Source organism: Mus pahari, chromosome 10 (genome assembly GCF_900095145.1).
Source record: "Mus pahari chromosome 10, PAHARI_EIJ_v1.1, whole genome shotgun sequence".
Lineage (NCBI taxonomy): Eukaryota > Metazoa > Chordata > Mammalia > Rodentia > Muridae > Mus > Mus pahari.
In genome coordinates, this window is record NC_034599.1 from 65,511,949 (window position 1) to 65,533,541 (window position 21,593).

General features: G+C 40.7%; 1 protein-coding gene across 4 annotated transcripts in view; it reads right to left on the reverse strand.

The window, feature by feature from the left end:
• Positions 1-71: 71 nt before the first annotated feature.
• Positions 72-21,593, reverse strand: part of Mindy2 (MINDY lysine 48 deubiquitinase 2) — a 53,578-nt gene continuing 32,056 nt past the window's right edge. The window contains exons 6-9 of one of the 4 annotated variants that reach the window (XM_021207043.2): positions 18,468-18,610; positions 12,367-12,540; positions 8,909-9,109; positions 72-6,251 (exon numbers count right to left, since the gene is read on the reverse strand). In XM_021207043.2, the coding sequence (XP_021062702.1) occupies positions 6,126-6,251; positions 8,909-9,109; positions 12,367-12,540; positions 18,468-18,610 (644 nt within the window). In that variant the 3' untranslated portion in view covers positions 72-6,125. Of the gene's footprint in view, positions 6,255-8,908; positions 9,110-12,366; positions 12,541-18,467; positions 18,629-21,593 lie in introns of all 4 variants that reach the window. The other 3 variants (XM_029543035.1, XM_029543034.1, XM_021207042.2) reach the window with 3 other exon arrangements.

Genomic DNA, 21,593 nt, shown 5'->3' on the forward strand with positions numbered 1-21,593 from the left:
AGGTCAGTGTGACCAGCCATACGGGCTGTAGCGTAGGGGATGAGTTGACACACAGAATGTTCAGTCTAAATATCAAAGTTTATTGAAATAAAATATAATCTATAATAAAAAATACTACGGTGTTATTCACTGGTTACAGTTTTAAGTATATTAACAAAAACATCCAACGTTTTAATCCAACGATGACACTACACTTGTGTTACAATGAATTTGAGATTAAACACTGAATAATACTGAATCATTGAGTCAGAAACATTGTTTACTTTCCCAGTATATTCAATGTCTTTTCAGGAGTAGTTTCCAAAAGTGAAACTTGAAATTTAAGACATTATTTTTAGAGGTGCTCTTAGCAAAATTAACATTTAAAACAGTTTATTTCACAGAAATCAGCTGAGCCCTGCAAGGGGTAGGTGCATCTTAACGTGTCTTTTTTCAAAGAGCATATTCTATCCACTGCTTCTGTGTTATCCCTCCCTATTCATCATTCTTCACTTGCATTTAAAGCAAGAGAATGAATTCCTAGACGTAGGAAGGACGCTAGGACAGACAGGAAACGGGATTAGAGGCGCTCAGTTCCCACGGTCAGTTCTGAGAGCCCATTTCAGCCAGCACACAGCTCCATGTGCCATAGCAAAGTGGGGGAAGACAACCTGTTTCTTTTGCTTACAGCTGTTCAAAATGACAGCCTATGTCAGCATTCCATAGCTTGTTGCTCTCCCAAATCCACGTTTCAACCTCATTATTCAGCCTAAGTCAAGGAGGAGAGTCAAATGTGCTGGACTCAGGAGATGAGCTGCCCGCAGATTATCCCTTCTACCATTCTGCGGTCACACAGCACTCTTCTGTTGTCTGGTCTTAGATGTGGATCTGTGATGACAGCTGTCATTTTGAGGAAAATAAGTCTTAACAAAAACTACTAGAACATTCCTGGGAAGTGAAGAGACACTGCACCTTGTCACAGTGGTTATGTCATACAAATAATGGTAGGAAAGAATAGCAACAAACATTCTGACAAACCAGACATCACTTTCAAAGATCAAACACCAGTCTCTGTTTAAAACTCATTGCATGAGTTAGAGCTGCCTCATAGGGCATTTCTGTTAGGGTGTCGTCAGCCATTCATGATTTCTAACGGGCACTTCAGCTTCCTGACTTTCCACATAGAGATGTAAAATGACTACTGGAGTCAAAGGAGTGAGCACTGCCTGCCAAGGGGCTCTGCTCTGTGCATCCTTTACTTGCAGGACTGCCTTGCCTCTCCAGATGTGACAGTATAGGTGGAAAGGACAGTTAAAAGGTGACCAGTAACAATGATGTCAGCTGAGGAAGTCTTTACAAGTCATGCTAGATAAAATGGGCACTTTTTGGGACTCTTTCTTCTACTGTGGGGCAAGGCTTAGATTTCCTATCTCTGCCATGGTACTTTAAGTAGTTAATGGGAGGGTATTATGCCCTAAAAATACCAGCTTATTAGACAAGTCTAACTAACTTTTGTCAGGACAAAGGGCCATTGAATTTGAGGCAAGAGTTGAAGATTTTTACCCTGTTTGTTGAGTTTAGCTCTCTTGAGTTCAGAAGATAGAAACTAGAATCCTACATGTAAAAAAATATATGCATATATTAATGTTAAGCTCTACTTCCTAAAAGCAGAAATACCAGGATTAAGTAAAGACATGCATGAATTAAATTTTAGATAGAATTTCAAAGTAAGTTTTCCAGCACCCTGCAAGGTTTCCTCCTGTTATATCTTCTCTGTAATTTATTCCCCTTAGGGAGCTTTTAATTTAAAGTTATTTTAAACTGTTACCTAAGAAAAGTAAACTCAATTCTTCCTTTTAACAGTTTAAAAAGTGTCAGGCATCAGTAACAGAAGATGATAATGTATCAGAGAACCACAGACTCTAAGGTTCACACATGGTCCTTTAGGGTTTCTTGCTTGCTATCTAAAGGAGTTGACTTGCACAAGATCAGAATTAATTTTTACACTAAGTCACAAATAAGTTGTCTACACTGACCACAGTGGGGAAAGCAAAGTCAGTTCCTGGGGGGACTGCTCTACTCTGGAGGGACTGGCCAAAGGGCTCTAAAACCTAGATCTGTAGAGGATACTGGGAAAACAGATTTGTAAAGTGCATTTTCTATGCTCAAATAAATACTAGCTTACTGAACACAAAAGCAACTGCAAAATATAGTTTTGAAATCCATGATGCCACATTCAAAGAATTCTACACATTCTAACAGCATAAAAAAACTGATTTGAGTCACTATAAAAGGTCTACACATTGGAGAACAGAGACTGTGCAGTGTCTGTGATGATCTTAGTAACTCTCAGTGCTAAAGTATGGCACTTACTCAAGAGAACCAAGCTCGGGGGTGGGGTGGGGGGAGGACTGAAGGGGGGAGGAGCACCCTGCACATAGAGTAAACTGAGGCACACAATGATTGCCAGAACAAGACAAGGTCACGTTTGTTTTTGGAATCAGGGTCTTAAAATTTGCTCAGTGTGTCCTTGAACTTAGAATCATCCTGCTTTAGCCCCACAAACCGGATGACAGGTATGTATTATTAATGCCCTGATAAAATCAGGTTTCAAACACCAAGTGAGCCAGAATTTCACATGTCTGATTCATTAAAATATCAATGAATGACTATCTTTAATGTCTCTGCCTTATTTTGTCAAACATTAACTTTTCAATTTAAATTATAAATCTAAGTGTTAGGTACAAGCTTGTAAGCTTTCTGTCAAAAACTATAACTGGTACAACGAATCAGAAAGCAACGTGTAATCAATTTGCGGTTTGCTTTTCTAAAGGAAGTTTCAACAAGATGGGTATGGTGATATATGCCTGTAACAGTGGCAGTGAGAAGCTGAGGCAGGAGGATTCTGGGTTTGAAGGTAGCCAGGGCTACAACAGTCGATTCCAAGAAAATTTAAGCAAGACGGAGGACGGTTCTAGAAATTCTTGCAAGGATTTTACAAACATTCATTCACATGCCAACATGGACAGTGAACACAAGTCATACCTTGCTCTCTGGTCCTCAGGTCTGAAGTGGGTTTATGATTTATGGAAAGCAAAATGCTATGGGGCTTTTGTGCACGTACAGAATGGCTAACATTGAGTTTAGTAAACTAGCATCTGACATTAACTTGCTTAGGTAACAAGATCAAGGAGCATGAGAAAGAATTTAAAACATACTATGTGGTAAACTGTCAAGCTACAGAAAAGGGAGGCAATAAGAACATATATATATATCTTCTAGAACCTAATTCCAAACGTAAGCCTCTGACTTGCTCCAATCCTAGCCTGACCTTGAAGCATGGCAGAAGTTATTCTACCCATCCACACTGACTGGGCATAAGGCCAATGCCTTGATTAGCTGCCAGCGTGTCTATATACATCTACTAGGAATTGAACCCAGGGCCTTGTGCACTGCAGGCAAATGCTGTACCACTTGGTGATACTCCTAGTGCAGGTAGGTGTGAATATTTTAAATATTCACAACTCTTCCATCTGATAGTTTTCAGATTGCTATGAGACCTAAACAGAAGTCATGGAAACCTACTTCTGAAACATATAGGTGATTCTAGGTACTGATAAACTAGCATAGGTCAGAGCACTATTGACAGCACAGGGTTATTAATGAAGAAGTTCACATTAATACAGACTGGTCACTAACCTTAAGAGTATGCTCTGAAAGTAGGAGAAAGTGCCAGGGACCACATCTGCTCCTCTGCCTGCCTTCTGCTAACTCTCCTGCATGAGTCAAATGTGCCTGAAATTTAGCCTAGAATCATTAAGCTCCAAAATGTTTAAATTGTAACGTTTGTTAGCAATATATGTATAATAATGTCAAGTATTACAAAGTATTGTAAGGGAAAAAATCCCTGAAAATACCATTTTCAAAGTCCTGTTTACCCAAATAAGCAATAATATGCCTGAATAGCACTTGCTACCTTGAGTAAAACATAGGAAATAAATACATGGCAGTTTAGAACCTTGACAACCTTCAAGGACAGGAAAGCATATTTTAGAAATTTGTTTTAATAGAGTCAAACATCTAATCTCTTCCACAGTTTTCAAAAAAAATCTTATCATAATAAGTTTGATATGACTTTTGTCACATCAGAACAAACACAGTGCTCTGCTGATCTTGTGCACACTGACTCTCTGACAGCAATGCTGATGGTTTTCAGTGAGTTGTGTGTGTTTTGTTTTGTTCTTTTCTTTTTGGAGTGCAGTATTGGCAGTATTATCTTTGGAAAAAATAAGATAGTAAAAAATAACATAACTTTTATATATAGATTTTTCAAGGGCAATAACTAGATATTGTAATATAATTATGGAAAAATATGCCTCAAGCATACTTTTTATAATTACTTAAGGTTTATTGTTTCCTGAATTAAAATATTAGACTGTTCTGGGAAAAGCAAACTCTGAGGTTTGAGCTTCCTGCTCTGATCAGCAGAGCCCACCCAAGGGGTCTGACCTCTGACACTCGTATTTACTCTAGGCTGGGATCAAGAGACTTTACTTACCAGGTATTTTATACACAAACTTTATACCCCAGGCAGGTTCCTGATTAGTTCCCACACTAGTATAGAAAATCTGAAGAAACCACAAAGGACATAAACAGACATGTCATATAGAAGGATAAAAAGGATACAGCATGGCCCTGAAGGGTTTTTCCTCTTAGAACAACACTTTTCATAAATAAAACTCTACTTTTTACATACATACTCAGCCTACAGCTGGTTTGGGATCATGGAAGACATCAATGACAATAGTCCTAAACTCTACACTATTTTCTTTTGGTAGTTTTTAATTGCCTCCAGACCACAAGGAATATTCCCTAACTGGATGTTCAATCTGTGGTGCTCCTGAATAAAATTTACTGAGGTTTAGGATAAATCACACAGCTACGTGCACTGGCAATAATCTTCAAAAATGACTGAAACAAACTCTAAGTACAAAGTATATAAAAAAGCATGTTAAGGATAGTTTTCCAAATCGTATCTAGAAATACAGTATGTGCTGCCTCATCACAAAGCTGAGTAAATATTCTTTCAGAATCCTAGAAATGATGTAAGATGTCTTAGGTTTATTTGGTTCTCATAAGTTAAAAAATCTGATTGCTTTTACATAAATTCCTTTAGACTCCTACCTACGTTTAGAATTTTATTAATATCTTTTCATTAGAGTCAAGAGATTAACTCTCCTTCAGAAATGTGCTTTTTATTGGTTTAAATAACTATGCTTAATTTTCTAGCAATAAACATGATTTAAAATTTAAGGTTCAAGGTAATTCTAGAAAAAGGTAGACAGTGAACGCTGCTCTTCTCTGTCCTCATATGTACAAGGCTGAGCCTGAGTGTGGTCCTCTCCTCACTCACGTATTCCATGCTCATCAAACAGAAGCCACCACTCAGGTTCTGAAGGGGTCGACGTTTTCCAACATCTCACAGCACTACAAAGTCAGCATCTCATCTGGATAGGTTATAAGTATTAGTGTCAACGTATTTTTTTTTTTTTTTTTTTGCTATTCGAAAATAAAAAATATTTCTTTCTATCTAAATTGGATCCAAGCTCCATTATCAGTTCTCAAGGTAATAGCTAAAATGTACATTACTAGAGAAAGGTAAAGCTGTCCAAGGGCTGAACCAGTTCGATGTACAATGAAGGGTCAGTATTCCTGCTCTCCCCCTCCCCTATATGAAACTCCTTCTTCCTCATGGATTAGAACATAATTTAACAATGTAAAGTTTCAGAAATAGTTGTGCTAACAATTACATCTTGAGAAGGATCAAACTCACTCAGTGACCTCCATCCATTGTCACACAGAACACAGTAGCTTACTGATTGGAGTTGCACTGTCACTAGACACAAAATAGGAGTGATATACTCATTTGGCTACGAGTGACAACACACAACAGTTCCAACTTGTAACATAAAACTCCAGCTCATAAAGAGTGTGTTGTGTAACTTGAAAAAGCTGATTGTAACAAAGTAACAACCTTCCCCTGGAAAACATGAGCAAAATCCCTTGGGAGATCAGGCACAGACGGTAGGTACTGGGTCTTCCTTTCCGTCATCTGCATAGGTGGTTCCCACAGACGTCAGCATTCCCTACAAAATCACACAGCTATTTTTTTCTTTTTCTTTCTCTTTGTCTTTTTCCCGAGGTTCCTTGCGTTTCCGTTCACTATTCCCAGGCTGTTTTATACTTGATGGAGAGGCTTGTGCTGGCTGGCCCTGCTGTATGAGAAACACAAATGGAAGAAGGCACTGAATCAGAGTAGCTAGCTGGAGCCGACAGAGACAAAGGCACCCTTACAGAAACAGACGCTGTGTGGGCACGGGGCACAGCTTCTGCTCACGGGTGTTAGGGTTAGGATAGGAGATGCCCCTGGTCCTCAGCCGGCCTGCTGCGTGGGAGGTTTGGGTATCTTAGAGAAGAGGCCTCGCTGGTTCATAGAAAGGTGGTGTGAGGGATGAGGCGGGGCGTGCCTTCCTGCCTTGGGTCTGCTGCTGCTTTCTGATGGGAAGGACGGAAATTCTGTGCTACTAACTCCTACTTCCACCAGCCATGTCTTCCTGACCATGATGAAATGAAACTCTACCGTAAGTCACAACAAACCTTTCTTTTCTAAGTTGCTTCTGTCTGTTTGTTAGAGAAGTAAATATACAAGATATCTCATATACAAATAATTAATGTAGGACTGGGCGTGGTGGTGCACGCCTTTAATCCCAGCACTGGGGAGGCAGAGGCAGGTGGATTTCTGAGTTTGAGGCCAGCCTGGTCTACAAAGTGAGCTCCAGGTCAGCCAGGGCTATACAGAGAAACCCTGTCTCGAAAAACCAAAAAAGAAAAAAAAAATTAGTGTATAAATTAATGAATTAATGCCTTAATTATTTCAAATATATAATTATCTATAATTATTTAAGCTTCTAGGTTAAATATGTATGTTAAAATGACAATTTTGGTAAACTATATTAATTATTTCTTCAGGATTTCATTAAATACCATAATAAACAGATCTTAAAAGCAAAAACAAACAAATAAAAAAACAAGAATCCTGAGAACTGAGAATATAAAATAGTGTGTTTTATGAACTTGAATAAAATGAACAGCTGATTCTAACATAGTAGGAATCACCTGCTAAGCTTGTGTAGTTAGTACTTGATTTAAAGGCAGGGGTTTTACATGTATTTTAATGGAGAAAGGGAGGGAAAAATATGTGTGCATATACTTGTGTGTTGTGAGAAAGCAAAGCTAGGGTGTACATCTGGTGTCATTTGTCACTCTTAGCCTTATTTCCTTGAAAGATTTCTCTCACAGAATCTGGAGCTAGGTTGGTGGCAATCAAGCTGCTGAGCTCCCCCTGTCTGCCCACCACAGCTATAGCTGTACAGCAAACATTCTTACCTGCTGAGCCATCACCCCAGCCCTTTAATGGAGAATTCTGTAAGTGGGTTCATGAGCTCCTAAAAGGCATCTTGTTTTCTTGTGTACCTATGCCAAAGAGAAGGCTCTGGCATGGTGTAGGTTAGCATAAAAGAAAGGGACACTTTCTAATTCATGAAATGAGACTTGCTTATAGAACCTGTGTGACGGTTATATTTTACTGCTTATAATATGAACAACAACCCTGACAAGGAGAGAGACACTACCCTGTGCTGAATATATACTGGAAATTGAGCTAAATGCCAGTCTAAAGGAGCCTCAGGATGAAGTCTTCTGGTTTCCTGATAGGAAGAGGGGCCATGAGAGGCAGGATGATGACCAGGTGTTTGCAGCAGGAAGAGAGAACCAGCAGGAACTATGAGCCCATGTCTTTCAGGGCTCTTTTCAGCAAAACCTTAGGCTGCCTCCAACTCAAAGGAAGCACTTTGTTCAAGTTGGTTTATATTTGTAGCCCCAAATAACTTAAGAAAAAAGCTGAATAATCTTATCAGAACCTCTAAAAAAAGCATTTTCTTTTCTTCTTCTTCTTCTTCTTCTTCTTCCTCTTCTTCTTCTTCTTCTTCTTCTTCTTCTTCTTCTTCTTCTTCTTCTTCTTCTTCTTCTTCTTCTTCTTCTTCTTCTTCTTCTTCTTCTTCTTTTTTTTTTTTGTTTTTTTTTGTTTTTTTTTTGAGACAGGGTTTCTCTGTGTAGCCATGGCTGACCTGGAACTCACTCTGTAGACCAGGCTGACCTCAAACTCAGAAATCCGCCTGCCTCTGCCTCCCAAGTGCTGGGATTAAAGGCGTGCGCCACCACCACCCGGCTAAAAAAACATTTTCATGACATTAGAAATATGTTAGGATAGCAAAAAACTTAGAACAATTTTTCCAAAGTTCTACAGGTAGGGCTAGAGAGAGACAGAGACAGACAGAGATAGAGAGACAGAGAGACAGATAGAAAGAGACAGACAGAGAGACAAATAGAAAGAGAGAGACAGAGAGACAGATAGAAAGAGAGAGACAGAGAGGGACGGATAGAGACAGAGACAGAGTCACTCGCACGTCACTTGTCAGTATAGGAACCACACACACACACACACACACACATTGACTTGTCTCTAACAACACAATTATACTGTCAGCAGTTAAGAGGACCTGGGTTCAATTCCTAGCACCCACATGGTGGCTCACAACTGTACAAAACTCCAGTTTCTGGGATCAGATGCCCTCTTCTGACTTCTGTAGGCACAGGGCACACCCAAGGCATACAGATATACATGCAAGCTAAACACTCATGCACATAAAATAAAATTAATAAATCTAAAAATAAATTAAAGCAACAAACCCAAACCCTTGCTAACATAGCTGAAAAGCCAGAGCTGACATACAACTGCTTCACCCAGACAGATATTCCTTCACTGCTGAAGTGACAGTCATGTTTGAGATTGCCAGAGTTGCCGTTTTACCTGGGCCTGTGTGGAAGGGGTGGTGGTAGTCACAACAGCCTGCTCCTGCTCCTGCTCCTGGTAGTACTGAGAGGCCCGTCGGTCCTCCTCTTCCTGGAGTTTCTTTGCCAGCTCCAAGTCACTGATTCCTTCTGGAATTTGCTCCCAATTGATTTCTTGGCTCTGCTGTTCTTGTTGCAGTGACAGTGCCATAAGGTAGTCCTGAGGAGTTCAATCACAACCAGCATCAGCTTTGAGATGTGACCCACGAACCAGCCAGTGTGAAGGCAGGCATCCATTAAGGAGCTTTAAGCATTTACAGCACAGGTTCTTCTTTTCTTTTCTTTTCTTTTTTTTCTTTTTTTTTTTGGCAGTGGTTGGGGGGAGGCGGGAGTTGTTTTGTTTTGGGAAACAGAGTTTTTCTATAGTCCTAGACATCTTGGAACTTAATCTGTAACCAGGCTGACCTTGAACTCAGAGACTGACCTACCTCTGACTCTTGAGTGCTGGGATTAAAGGCATGAGCTGCCAACTGCCCAGCTCCATGGCACAGAATTTTTTAAAGTTCTATTTCTAAGTATTTCTTTGCAGAGCTACACATTTACTTCAGCATTATCATTTTTCTACATAGATTTTGAATTCTTTTCTAGAATCCATAAATAAGGCATTTGAGAAAACTATTGAAAAAAGTCCTTGTTTTAAAAAGAAACACGAGTATAGAAAATGCAGATGAGACAGAAAAGCAGAAATCTGAAGCTGAAATTGACATACCAGCTGGAGCTGTTGGGTTTTACACATCTAGTACTTTTACATCTACAAACAGACTCAACAATCCCCACCCTCTAAAGATATTTATCTCTTACTTTCTCTCTAGTGTTTGTCTTTAAAATATTTCAAGAACCTCCTAAGATTATTTACTCATTTTCTCTCCCTCCCCCACAAAATGTTTTGTTCTGCTCTGAAACAAGGTCTTACTATGTATCTCAGGCTGACCTCCTGAGGGCTGGGATTACAGCTATACACTACTACACCCAGCTCAGAGGGCTGGGGTAACAGCTATACACTACNGCTCAGAGGGCTGGGGTAACAGCTATACACTACCACACCCGGCTCAGAGGGTACTTCTTGTTTTCATTTTACTCTATTGTGTAGTTACTCATTTTTGAGGGAGGCCCTTGCTATATAGACCTGGCTGACCTACATAGCCCAGAAGAGCCTTGAATTTGCAGCTACCTTCCTGCATCGGCCTCTCCAGTTCTGGGATTATAGGCAAGTACTATGCAGGAAGTCCTGTTATCTCTTTTTGCTGTTCCTTTGGTTTTGAGACAGGTCTCAGTCTATAGTAGACATTAAACTCACAGCATTCCTCCTGTTTCTGCTTCTAAAATGCTACAATTATAGGCATGAGTCATCATGCCTGACTAAAAAGACAATTTTCAGATATGCATATGTATGTGTATGCAGGTGCACATACATGTGAGTGGAAGCCAGAGGACAACTTCAAGTGCCAGTCATGTTCTCTCTAGGGGTGGGGGCTCAGGCTTGTGCATGTGTGTACACCTATGGTGGTCAGAGCAGGCCACTGGGTCTCTTCCTGTTACTCTCTTTATTACAGTCTGAGACAGGATGTCTCAGTGAAGCAGAAGTTCATCTTTTGGACTAAGCCAGGTAGCCAACCAGCTCTCAGGAGCCGCCTGTCTCCACCTGCAGTGCTTGGGTTACAGGGATGCACTGCTATGACCAGCTTTTTACACGGATGCTGGGAATCTGAACTCAGGTTTTCATGGCTGTCCCGTTAGTCCCAGGGATCATCTTGTTTCTGCATCTCCAGCACTGAACTGACAAGTGTGTGCTACCATATCCAGCTAGGGATAGAACTCAGGCTCTCAGTGGGTACAGCAGGCACTTTACAAACTGAGCTATTTCCTTGGCTCCAAAAGATGATTTTTAAAGCAATATAAATGTAGCTGCAGTCAAATTTAATTACTAGGTAATTATATCTTCTCCTAGCTACAGACCCAGAGTATCTCTTATGAAAAAAAGTTCATTTTGGTCAAAAGTTTTATCCAACTTAATATCTACTTTATTTTTTTTTTTTACATTTACTTATTTACTTATTCTCTCTCTCTCCTCCCTTAATCCTAGCACTCAGAAAAGCAGAGAGCAGAAGGTCAGCTGGTCTACAGATCAAGTTCCAAGATAGCCAGGACTTCACAGAGAAACCCTATCTTGAAAATTCAAAACAAACAAAAAAAAACCCAAACCCGATCCACCCAAAAACATCAAGAACCAAAAGCATATACTCCCTCTACCACGTGTGTGTAAGTGTGTGTGTGTGTGTAAGCTCTTTTCTTTTTAAGATTTACTTACTTTATGTTTATGAGTACACTGTAGCTGTACAGATGGTTTTGAGCCATCATGTGGTTGCTGGGAATTGAACTCAGGACCTCTACTCTCTCCGGCTCCTCTCGCTCTGGCCCAAAGATTTATTATTATTATATGTAAGTACACTGTAGCTGTCTTTAGACACCCCAGAAGAGGGCGTCAGATCTCATTATGGTTGCGAGCCACCATGTGGTTGCTGGGATTTGAACTCAGGACCTCTGGGAAAGCAGTCAGTGCTCTTACCCACTGAGCCATGTCACCAGCCCTATGAGTAAGATCTTATTGCCAGGTCTGATGACCAGAGTTAAGTTCCTGTTACCTACATGGTTGGTGGGAAAGGACATATCTACACACTGTTCTCTGACTTCCATGTACCCCGTGGCACACAAACCCACTCACAGACAATCTAAGTAAATAAATACAACAAAATGAAGCACTGTTTTTTGCTTATATCTGTTTCTTTGCTATGCATTCTCCACACAACAGGCTTTTACAAACACAATGTAGCTCATGCAGTTTCCATACTTAACACTTAGCATAACTGTTCTACTGTAATTAGAATGAAATTCAAAGTCCTCACTATGACCCTCACAGTTCAACATAAATCACCTTCTGAATCATAGTTTATATGATGTTCAAATAGAATAACCACTTTTCTATTTAGGGAATGTGAGGAAAACTCACAGGCAAACTAATGGATGAATCAAAAGTTTTAGGTAAACCAAGTGGCACTTGAAAAGACTTTGATTTTTCCTTGTAGAGACTGGATCTTGCTATGTTGCCCAGTCTGGTTCTAACATGTGAGCACAATGACATCCCCCAGCCTCCCAAGCAGCTGTGAATATCACATTGCTTCAGTTAAGAGTATGTACTTTAGTCAGGAAATGGTGGCACAAGTCTTTAGTGCCAGCATTTGGGAGGCAGAAGCAGGCAGATCTCTCAGTTAAAGGGATCCTGGTCTACATAAGCAAGTTCTAGACCAGCTAAGGCTATAAAATGAAACCCTGTGAGAATGGAGGGAGGAAGAAAGAGAGAGGGAGAGCGAGATTATGTACATTAGACAATGTAATGGGTCAGGCTGGGGGCCAACTTACCTGATCTATTTGGTCTTGTTGACCTTTGTATACAGTCTCAGGATCTGAAGGAGGCCGAAGGTGGAATTCTGAGTCACAGAAATTTCCATCACCATCTACATTGTGGAGACTTTCCCAGACAATTTTTTCTTCAGTAAGAAAGCCCTGGTCTGTGACCAACAAATACAGTTGACCCTTAACAAGAATAACAAAATAAAAGGAGTGTTGAATTCTCCCCAAGTAGCCGACATTATATTTAAGGAACATTTCAAATCTATATGCTTAAAGTACAGTAATTATTCTAACTAGATCTGTGTGACCCAATAAAAGACTAAGCAGATAACTTCTCTCTCTGCTCAACTTCACCTGGTTTTGTCTGTAGCTGGAAGTCAGTACAGTATGGTGTAACAGGAGATAACGAGCTTTTGGCATGCTGACAAACAGCTCTGGAGGTTGCAATCTCATTTCACAAAATATAAAGATACAACTGGAAAGCAAATGCAGAAAAGAAAAAAAAAGATACCATAGTGTTTGGTTTTGTTTAAAAAACTAAAAACAAAACCAAACAGCTGATGACTAATCTAACCCAAGCCAGCCTTTCCCTTTGTACCATTTTGCTCCTTAACAAAAACCAAGAACAACAAACCTCCAAAAGTACACGTCTATGTGTGTGCCGCTGCACTGTGCAGCGCCCCGAGTGGCCAGAAATGTGTCCTATCCTCTGAAGCTGGAGTTTTTTGCTGCTGAGAGCTGCCTGGGTGTTGGAAACTAAATCAGGTTCTCTGCAAGTGGGTCTCTCTAGTCCCACTTGTTTTTTAAATGCCCCACCACTGTGTTGGTTAAACAATAGTTTAATCAACAATAGTTTAATCAGTGTAATAGTTAATAGTTTAATAGTGTAATAGTTTAATACAGTGTATTCAAGAGTACTTCTAAGTCCAGCTCAGCTGTGCATTCCTTTTGCCTCTACTTAAGGATAAAGGACAAACCTTTGCCTATAGAGTCACTTTCCTACTCCCACACCCCCAGCCCCAGCCCCCAGGGTCTCACTATGTAGCTCTGGCTGTCCTAGAACTCACAATGTAGAACTAAGAGATCAGCCTGCCTCTCCCTCGAAAGTGGGGTAATTAAAGGTGTGCACCAACAGGCCCAGCTTCTTCCCTTTAAAACAAAGGACAATTTCTCATTCAAAAGTCACTTTTAAAATAACTAAATGGATTTTCACTTAGATTGGCGTTCTGTGGGGAGGAAGCTGTCCCTCTTAGTCAAACTGTAAACAGAGTTAACAGATTACTATTACGTTTACTGATTCTGTAGTGCTGGTGAGTGCTCCTCCCTGGAGAGTGGTAGGTAAGATTCTTTACCACTCTGCTGCTCCTCAAGCCACACGTTTGTCTCTCAGCAGCTTAAGCATCACCCAGAACATCACTTTCCATTTCTAATGTAAACAGGAACAGAGAGGCAAAAGCAAGCTTCGCAGCTTATTTTTTCCCTCCTTATACTGCACAGGTTGGTTGCCATAGCGGTGCACACCTCTAATCTCAGCAGAGGCAGGTAGATCTCTGTGAGTTCCAGGACAGTCAGAGCTACGGAGTAAGCTCCCGTCTCAAAAAAAAAAAAAAAAAAAAAAAAAAAAAAAAAAATCAAATCAATCAATCAATGCAGCAGGCATTCAATCAATCACAGGTTGATCTTTACCTGGAAATATTCCATCTCTAGACTCTTCACATTTGCTTTTCTATAGTCTGCCAATGTTTTAAGATAATCAACTCTCTCACATTAAAAAGTAAAAATGGGAAGGGCAGTGGGGTGGCTTCATGGGTAAAGACTTCCTGCATTCGATTCCTGGAACCCATATGGTAGAAAGAGAGAACTGATTTGCCAAAGTAGTCCCCTGGCCTCCACAAGTGCACCATGGCACACAAGTGTCTTTGCCTAGGTGCTCACACAAACTTTGTCTACCTCGCAACAATAATGAATAACAAACAAAACAACACAAGAGCCAAATGTAAGTGCGGTGTTATGTGCTTGTGGGCAAGGGAACATGAATGGGAACACCATTTGGGTCCTGGATTTTGAGGTTAGCTAGCAATGGTGAGAGTCAGAGGCCAAGCACGGTGGCAGCACACTTAAATCCCAGCACTTAGGAGGCAGGCAAAGCTTTATGAGTTCCAGGATGGTCAAAGCTACATGATAAAATTGCCTCATAAAACAAAACATAAAGAAAAACATGAAAAACACCAATCTTGGGTTCCATACCCACATCCCTAACCCCCTACAGGGATGAGCCATGTGCCCAACATCTCCATTTTTGGCAAACCATTATAAATATAAAAAAGCTTCTTTTGAAAATGTTCGTTTTTTTAAGTGTGTGCGTGTTTCTCTCTCTCTCTCTCTCTCTCTCTCTCTCTCTCTCTCTCTCTCTCGCTCTCTCTCTCTCTCTCTCTGTGTGTGTTTGTGTTTGTCTGTGTGTGTGTAATCAAGTAACCTGGGTTCTAACCCAGGCCCTCTGGAAGTACAGCCAGTACTCTTAACTGAAGCATGTCTCCAGCACTCAGCAAAACATTTCTAGGAGTTGCCTGCTCCTGCCTTCTCCATTCCCACCATTCTTAAGTAACTCAATTTTTTTTGAGGCCACTCCTGTCCCCTCATTTCCTGTCTGTCCCCAGGTTCATATCTCTCCCCCCTTAGCTTCCTAGATGCTACACACTCTAGCTTCCCTCCTGTCCTCTTCTTTCTCAGCTCCTTTTACTAAGGCATCTTCCTTGAGTTGAATCCTTAAAAGTTGGCATTCATTAATTCTCTATCGTAGGGTTTCTTTTTTGGTTCCTTACTTTTCCTGTAAACTCCCCAAATTACCATATTTTCTTGTAAAGCCTAAAACTCTATCTGAATGCCCAAATCATTCTAGTACTGAAGCATTTGCCCAGTATTTCCACTTGGAAGGGCACCTCAGAAGTACATCTTAGACCCCAGACACTTAGCATTGTATCTTTTTCCCCATCCTTATCTGCTTCTTTTGCTTATTTGTTTTTTTTGGGGGGGATAGGGTCTTATAACTCTGGCTGGCCTGGAACTTGCTATGTAGACCAGCTGGCCTTGAACTCACAGAGCTTCACCCATCTTGGCCTCTCAAGTGCTAAGAGTAAAGGTGTGAGCCACTATGCATGGCTAACCTTGTATGATCCGGTAAGGAGTGTCACCGTCCACACAGGCCTAGAAAGCACATTCAAATCCAGTGGACATATTAGGCTGCTCTGTCTCCTGAGTCACTCTGCAATCTTCCCACAGAGCATGGCCATTACCACGTCCAAACCACTACAATCTCCTCCTTCTTTATCTCTTGGAGTGTTTCCTAACTAAATTTCACATCACTCTCAAAGTCTAAAGCAAATTAATGGTACACAGGAGCAGGAAGGTACATGACACCAGTGCAGGATTGTTTAGCTACAGAATAAAATTTATAGGAAATCTTAGAAGCAGAAGAAAAGGCAGAACATATTTTCTGGGTTCCCATGATCTTATAGATAGGCCTTCTTGGTCTAGACAGGGGCATATCCTCTTCAACCACATAAAATTGGGAACACTTAGCTGACCAGTAAAGACTTCCCGGTTGGAGATAATGTTTTAATAGAAGAGAGAACATCAGAAGGTATGTAGTTCTGTGGTACAGTGCTAACCTAGCTGGTATGAAGTGAGAGGTGGAAGGGGAAAGGGAAAGGGAGGAGAAGGAAAGGGAGGAGGGGGAGAGGGAAGGGAAGAGGGGGAGAGGGAAAGGGAAAGGGAACGGAAGAGGGAGGGGAGGGGGAGGGGAAGAGGGGGNGAGGGAGAGGGAGGGGGAAGGGGAGAGGGAAGGGAAGAGGGAGGGGGAGGGAGAGGGAAAGGGAGGGGAAGAGGGAGGGGAGGAGGAGAAAGAGTTCTCAGCTACCACTGACAGCCAACAGTTTTCCAACAGAACTGTTTCATTCCTACTCTCTTAGGCCAAAAGAAGAAAAGAAACCCCAGGGTCATTAAGAAAATCAGGCTCATCTCTTCTCTAAGACTCTGGTCTAAGAGCCCAGTGTCTCAGCCTTCTTTCATCCATCTTACTTCTAACCTTGCAGCTCACAGCTCTCTTTTGGTCCCTGCCACCTTGGGGCCTTCGCACACATGCTGCTAGGTATTTCTGCTTAGCTATTTATTTTTGTTGTTGTCTTGTTATTAAATGATTAAAGTCTTAGATGATTCATTCTCAGACTGCAGAGTTTTCTTTTTCTTGGCAGTGCTGGTGATTGACTCTAGGGTTTTGTGTATGCTGGGTAATTGCAGTTCCTCGTCCTCATGCTTGTGTCTATGTGACATTCTCAGAAAAGTCTTTTCAGATAAAATCCTGGGGAAAGCTCTCAGGGCTTGTAGTATGTGTCCTTCACAGAAGCATCTCAGTAGCAAAGCAGTCCTTAAGTGAGAGAAACCATGGCTACTGTATCTATGGCTGTGGTTGTCCTGCTTAGCTTAGCTAATACATCAGTGGGCTCAAGACTTGAAGAGGACAAAAAGCAAGATGATATAAAGCCACTCTGATGTGACATGCTTTGACTTTAGATTCTTGATCTTGCAGACACCTACCTATGAATCTGAAGCAGAAGAACTATTTATAGCTTTGTGATATTCTTTCATTGGCAAACAAATAATTTTATATTACCCCATGTCATCCATTGATTAAAAAACATTGATGGAAACATGAGGATGTGGTTTATGGCTTCCATAAGTTACTTTCATTTAGAAAATAAACACATACTCACAGGGGAGGCAAACTGGTAACGAGACAGAAAAACAGCAAAAACTCAATAAGGACAGTAACAGGCAGAGGATGGTGAGAAAAGTGGTCCTCAGCCTCAGATTTACATTTAAGCCACCCGGGAGCATCTGACACTACTGATGCAGGATTGGAAGTGTAGCACAGAGGTGGAGTGCTTACCTAGCATGTGTAAAGCACTGGGTCTCATCCTTTAGGCTGTAAAAGCCTGGTGTTCAGGTCCCATCTCCTTTATGGACTCTGATTTAATAGCATTAGTAATCAGTTCTGGGCACTGGTGCTTTAAAACAGCCATTCAGATCCGTCTAGGATACAACCAGGGCTGAGAACTACTATCCTAATTTAAGTAGAAAAGAGGTAGCTTTCAGTAAGTTAGTATCTGGGCTGTTTCTTTCAGAATGGGTAATTTTGGGATAGGCAAATAGCAGTGAGGAGAGCTTCCCAAACAGGATGAAGAAATAAAAATGGACGCAAATGAGGACACATTAAACTCAGATCGGATGGCATCTGTGGCAGAGGAGAACTGCATCTGTGCTGTTTTAACAACACAGCAAGAACAGCATTCAGCCATAGGTGTCTAGGTTGATACACTTCTAAACTAGATGCTACTTGTAAAATCAAAAGAGACAGATCTAAGAGATGAATAAAAAGAATGGACAATTAAGTGTGTATGTGTGTGTATATGTAAAAATCATAAACACATTGATAACTGTAATAAATCCAGCATTGCCATGAAGGTAATTTATGTTGGAGGGAAGATGAGGGGTGGAAAGGAAGTCTTGTTGTGTATCCCAGGTTAGCCTTGAACTTAAAATCCTCCTCCTTAGCATTCTCAGAAGCTGGGATCACAGCAAGCAGCCGCACATTCAGCTTAGGGCAACTCTTAACTCTAAAACCCTCTGCTGCTTAAATAGAAGCAGCCTTCAGTCACAGGCACCCTGGCTCTGGCTCTAGGTATTTTGTTTCCTCTAAGTAAGAAATAACCTAGTTAGGCATGGCAGCACATGTGTTCCAAAGGCTGAGGCAGGAAAATCTCCACTTCAAGGCCAGTATAGGCTTCCTGTGAAATCCTCTTCCCAAGAAAATAAAAAGTAACAACATGAGTGCAGTGACCTGTGATAAAGAAGTTGAGACTTCACTTAGAAACTGATCAAGGTAACATTTCAATTGCTAGTTCACTCTATTCTAAAGCAGTACTTAATAATTACCTTCACAACTTGATGGCTAAGGAATATATTATGCTAAATTGTATTCTGCAGCATATCAAAACACATCTCTAAATCAAACTCCTTTGATTGAGAGTAAAAAGTATCTTTCTATATCCTACCTTGTATTTTGTCATGGTGCTAAAATGATTATTCCGAAAGAACACACAGAGCTCTCCTTCCTGAACCGTTGAAGTCAGTTCACATAATCCATGGTACGTCAGTTGAGTGGCTGTATTGTTTAGAAACTGCTCAGCTACAAAGCCTATGGAACCAATGTGTACTATGAGAAGGAAGAATTATTTCAAAGTCAGAAAGTTACTTTTCCTACTTACATTTGTTTCAACTATATACAAAGGCCAACTAATATAAGGCTTTTCCTGTTTACAGATTGGAGATGCTAATTTTCTTATGGGAGCAGTGTCCCTGGTCATTCCTGTCCTGAAGAAACAGTGATGTAAAATTGCTTTCATCCCTAGGTGTATTCACTTAACTTGTGAAAACTCTTCCAGGAGGTTTACAAGGGACAGGGACACCATAAAACAACAACAGGGAAGTTCTCTACATTTTATAGGGAGCTGAGGCCAGGCATGGCAGTGTATGCCTTCAATCTCTGTGAGTTCAAGGCCAGCTTGGTCTAGAAAATGAGTTTCAGGCCATCTAGGGTGAGAGAGAGACAGAGACACACACAGAGACACAGACAGAGAAAGACACAGAGACACACAGACATACCGAGTCACAGAGGCAGAGAAAGCATGTCAAGTGGTGCAGAGAGCCGAGCTGTAGTAAAAGACACTTCAATGAGAAGCTCATAATAACTGAGTGGGACGTGGCAGGCCCAGTGTGGCTGAGCGTGGGAGGTTAGGGCACCTTTTCCATTTATTGTTGTCAGGTCAGGGCACTGAGCATTCCAAAGGAGTTACAGAAATTTACCCATATATCACACTAACCAGGGCTTAGTTGGGGGAGGAAAATTTGGGGTTTACAGCATATATTTGTGTTTATACATTGGGAAATAAGAGTCCCCCTCCCCATGTTATTGTTATTACCTTGTTTGGCAGAATGTATTCAAGCTTTTATTATTTTGTACCCTTTTAAAGGATGCACTGTTTACTCAAAAATACCACTCCTGGTTGCAGTTTCCATATTCATACATGCATTCTTGAGAAAATACAAAAAAGTTCACTGCACTGGGGACAGAGCCACCACCATTATGTTGGTGTGAAGTAAAAAATGAATACAAGAAATCTTTTTCAGAATCTTCTGTTTATGGAATAGGAAATAGGCTCACAGAAAATAGGTGATTTGCCCAAGGACACCAAACCAGTTATGGGAAAGTGAAGACTAGAACAAGAGGAATTATTATTGGTATTAAAATGTTACCAACTTAGTGCGGAAATGATTATGAATTCCACCTGAATTACATATCATCTGAATTCATAATGGATAAGCTTATTAGGAATTTAAAAACACAATATTTCCTATTATTTTTGTTGTCTCTTAAATGGTAATTTCAATTCAATATAGATAATTCTACTCTAGGTTCAACTTTTAATAACTAATTGAATAGATTTTTGTATGTCACTGTACATAGCAGTGAACTTATGTGCATTCCTTCCAATTCTGCACTTTTGCTGGGGCAGGGTGATGCATGTACACCTCTGATCTCAGTACTTGGGCAGCAGAGGCCGGAGGATGAATCTCTGTGAGTTTCAAATCAGCCAGAGCTATTTAGTGAAACTTTCGCAAGTAAGAAAAATAAAACAGTAAAAAAAAAAAATCCTAATAAAAACATCTCAATTTTTTTTTTTGTTTTGTTTTTTTGAGACAGGGTTTCTCTGTATAGCCCTGGCTGTCCTGGTACTCACTCTGTAGACCAGGCTGGCCTTGAACTCAGAAATTCGCCTGCCTCTGCCTCCCAAGTGCTGGGATTAAAGTCGTGCGCCACCACGCCCGGCTAAACTTCTAAGTTTATATTGATACAACTTTTTTTCAATAAGAGAGAAGGAGGGAAATCTATTTTTACTTTGTAAAAAATGTATTTATTTTTTATTATTAGGCTGAGAATAGAACCCAATGAGGGCTTTGTGTACACTAAGTAAGCATTCTACCACCCAGCCCAGAGAACTACCTCTTACAGAAGAGTAACAGCCAAGAAACATAAAAGGAATAATAAAAACATCATAACCACCACAACTATAATTGAGACAGTTAAAAATCAATGGCTTCAAATCTATTGAGTATATGACTCTTAGAGAAAGGTGTACTCACACAGTTTCAAAGCCAAAGGACAGATTATTAATTACTTATTAATTACAAAGAGAAAAGGGTGATTTTTACAATAAAGATATTTGGACTATTCCACCTTGCTCAAATATACAAGCAATAATGAATAATCTGACTCATGTCCCAATTTAGTGCAGTAAGAAGACTACTACAGAGGATGGCATCTGTGTGATATTCTAACCAAAAATATATCACCTGTATCTACTCAGAAGAGAACAATCAGATAAACCAAAGTTGGGGCTATTCTACAAAATACTGGCCTGCACTTAAAAAATGTTAATAGAGAAGAGTGGGAGGGATGGGCATAGAAGGGGAGTAGGGGTTGTGGGCAGGAGAGAACAATGCTATAAATGCATAAAGGTTTGAAAGGGGGCTGGAGATAGGGCTGGTGGGCGAAAGCATACACTGATCTTGCAAAGGACCCAAGTTCGACTCTCAGCACCCACATCTGATTGCTCACAACTGCCTATAGCTCCAACTCCAGAGGAGCTAAAGCCCTTCTCTGGCCTCAGCAAGCACCCTCACACATGGTGTACACACACACACACGCACACGCACACGCACGCGTGCACGTGTGCACACACACGCACACACACACACACACACACACACGTTTTAAAAAGGATTCTTGGCTATGGGTAGAATGCCATTGGCTATTGTACCAATGCCTCTTCCTTTGCATGGAAGGGATTTTGTCTGGCTCAGCTTTTGTAGGTTTTGTGCATACTGCCACAGTCTCTTTGAGTTCATATGTGCATCTGTTCTATTGTTCCTGGACAATGCTGTTTCCTTAAAATCATCCATCATCTCTGGTTCTTAAAATTTTCTACTCCATTCTTCTACATAGATCCCTGAATGTTGAAGGGAAGGGGCTATGATAAAGACATCTTATTTAGGGCTAAGCACTCTAAACACTCTCTCTCTCTCTCTCTCTCTCTCTCTCTCTCTCTCTCTCTCTCTCT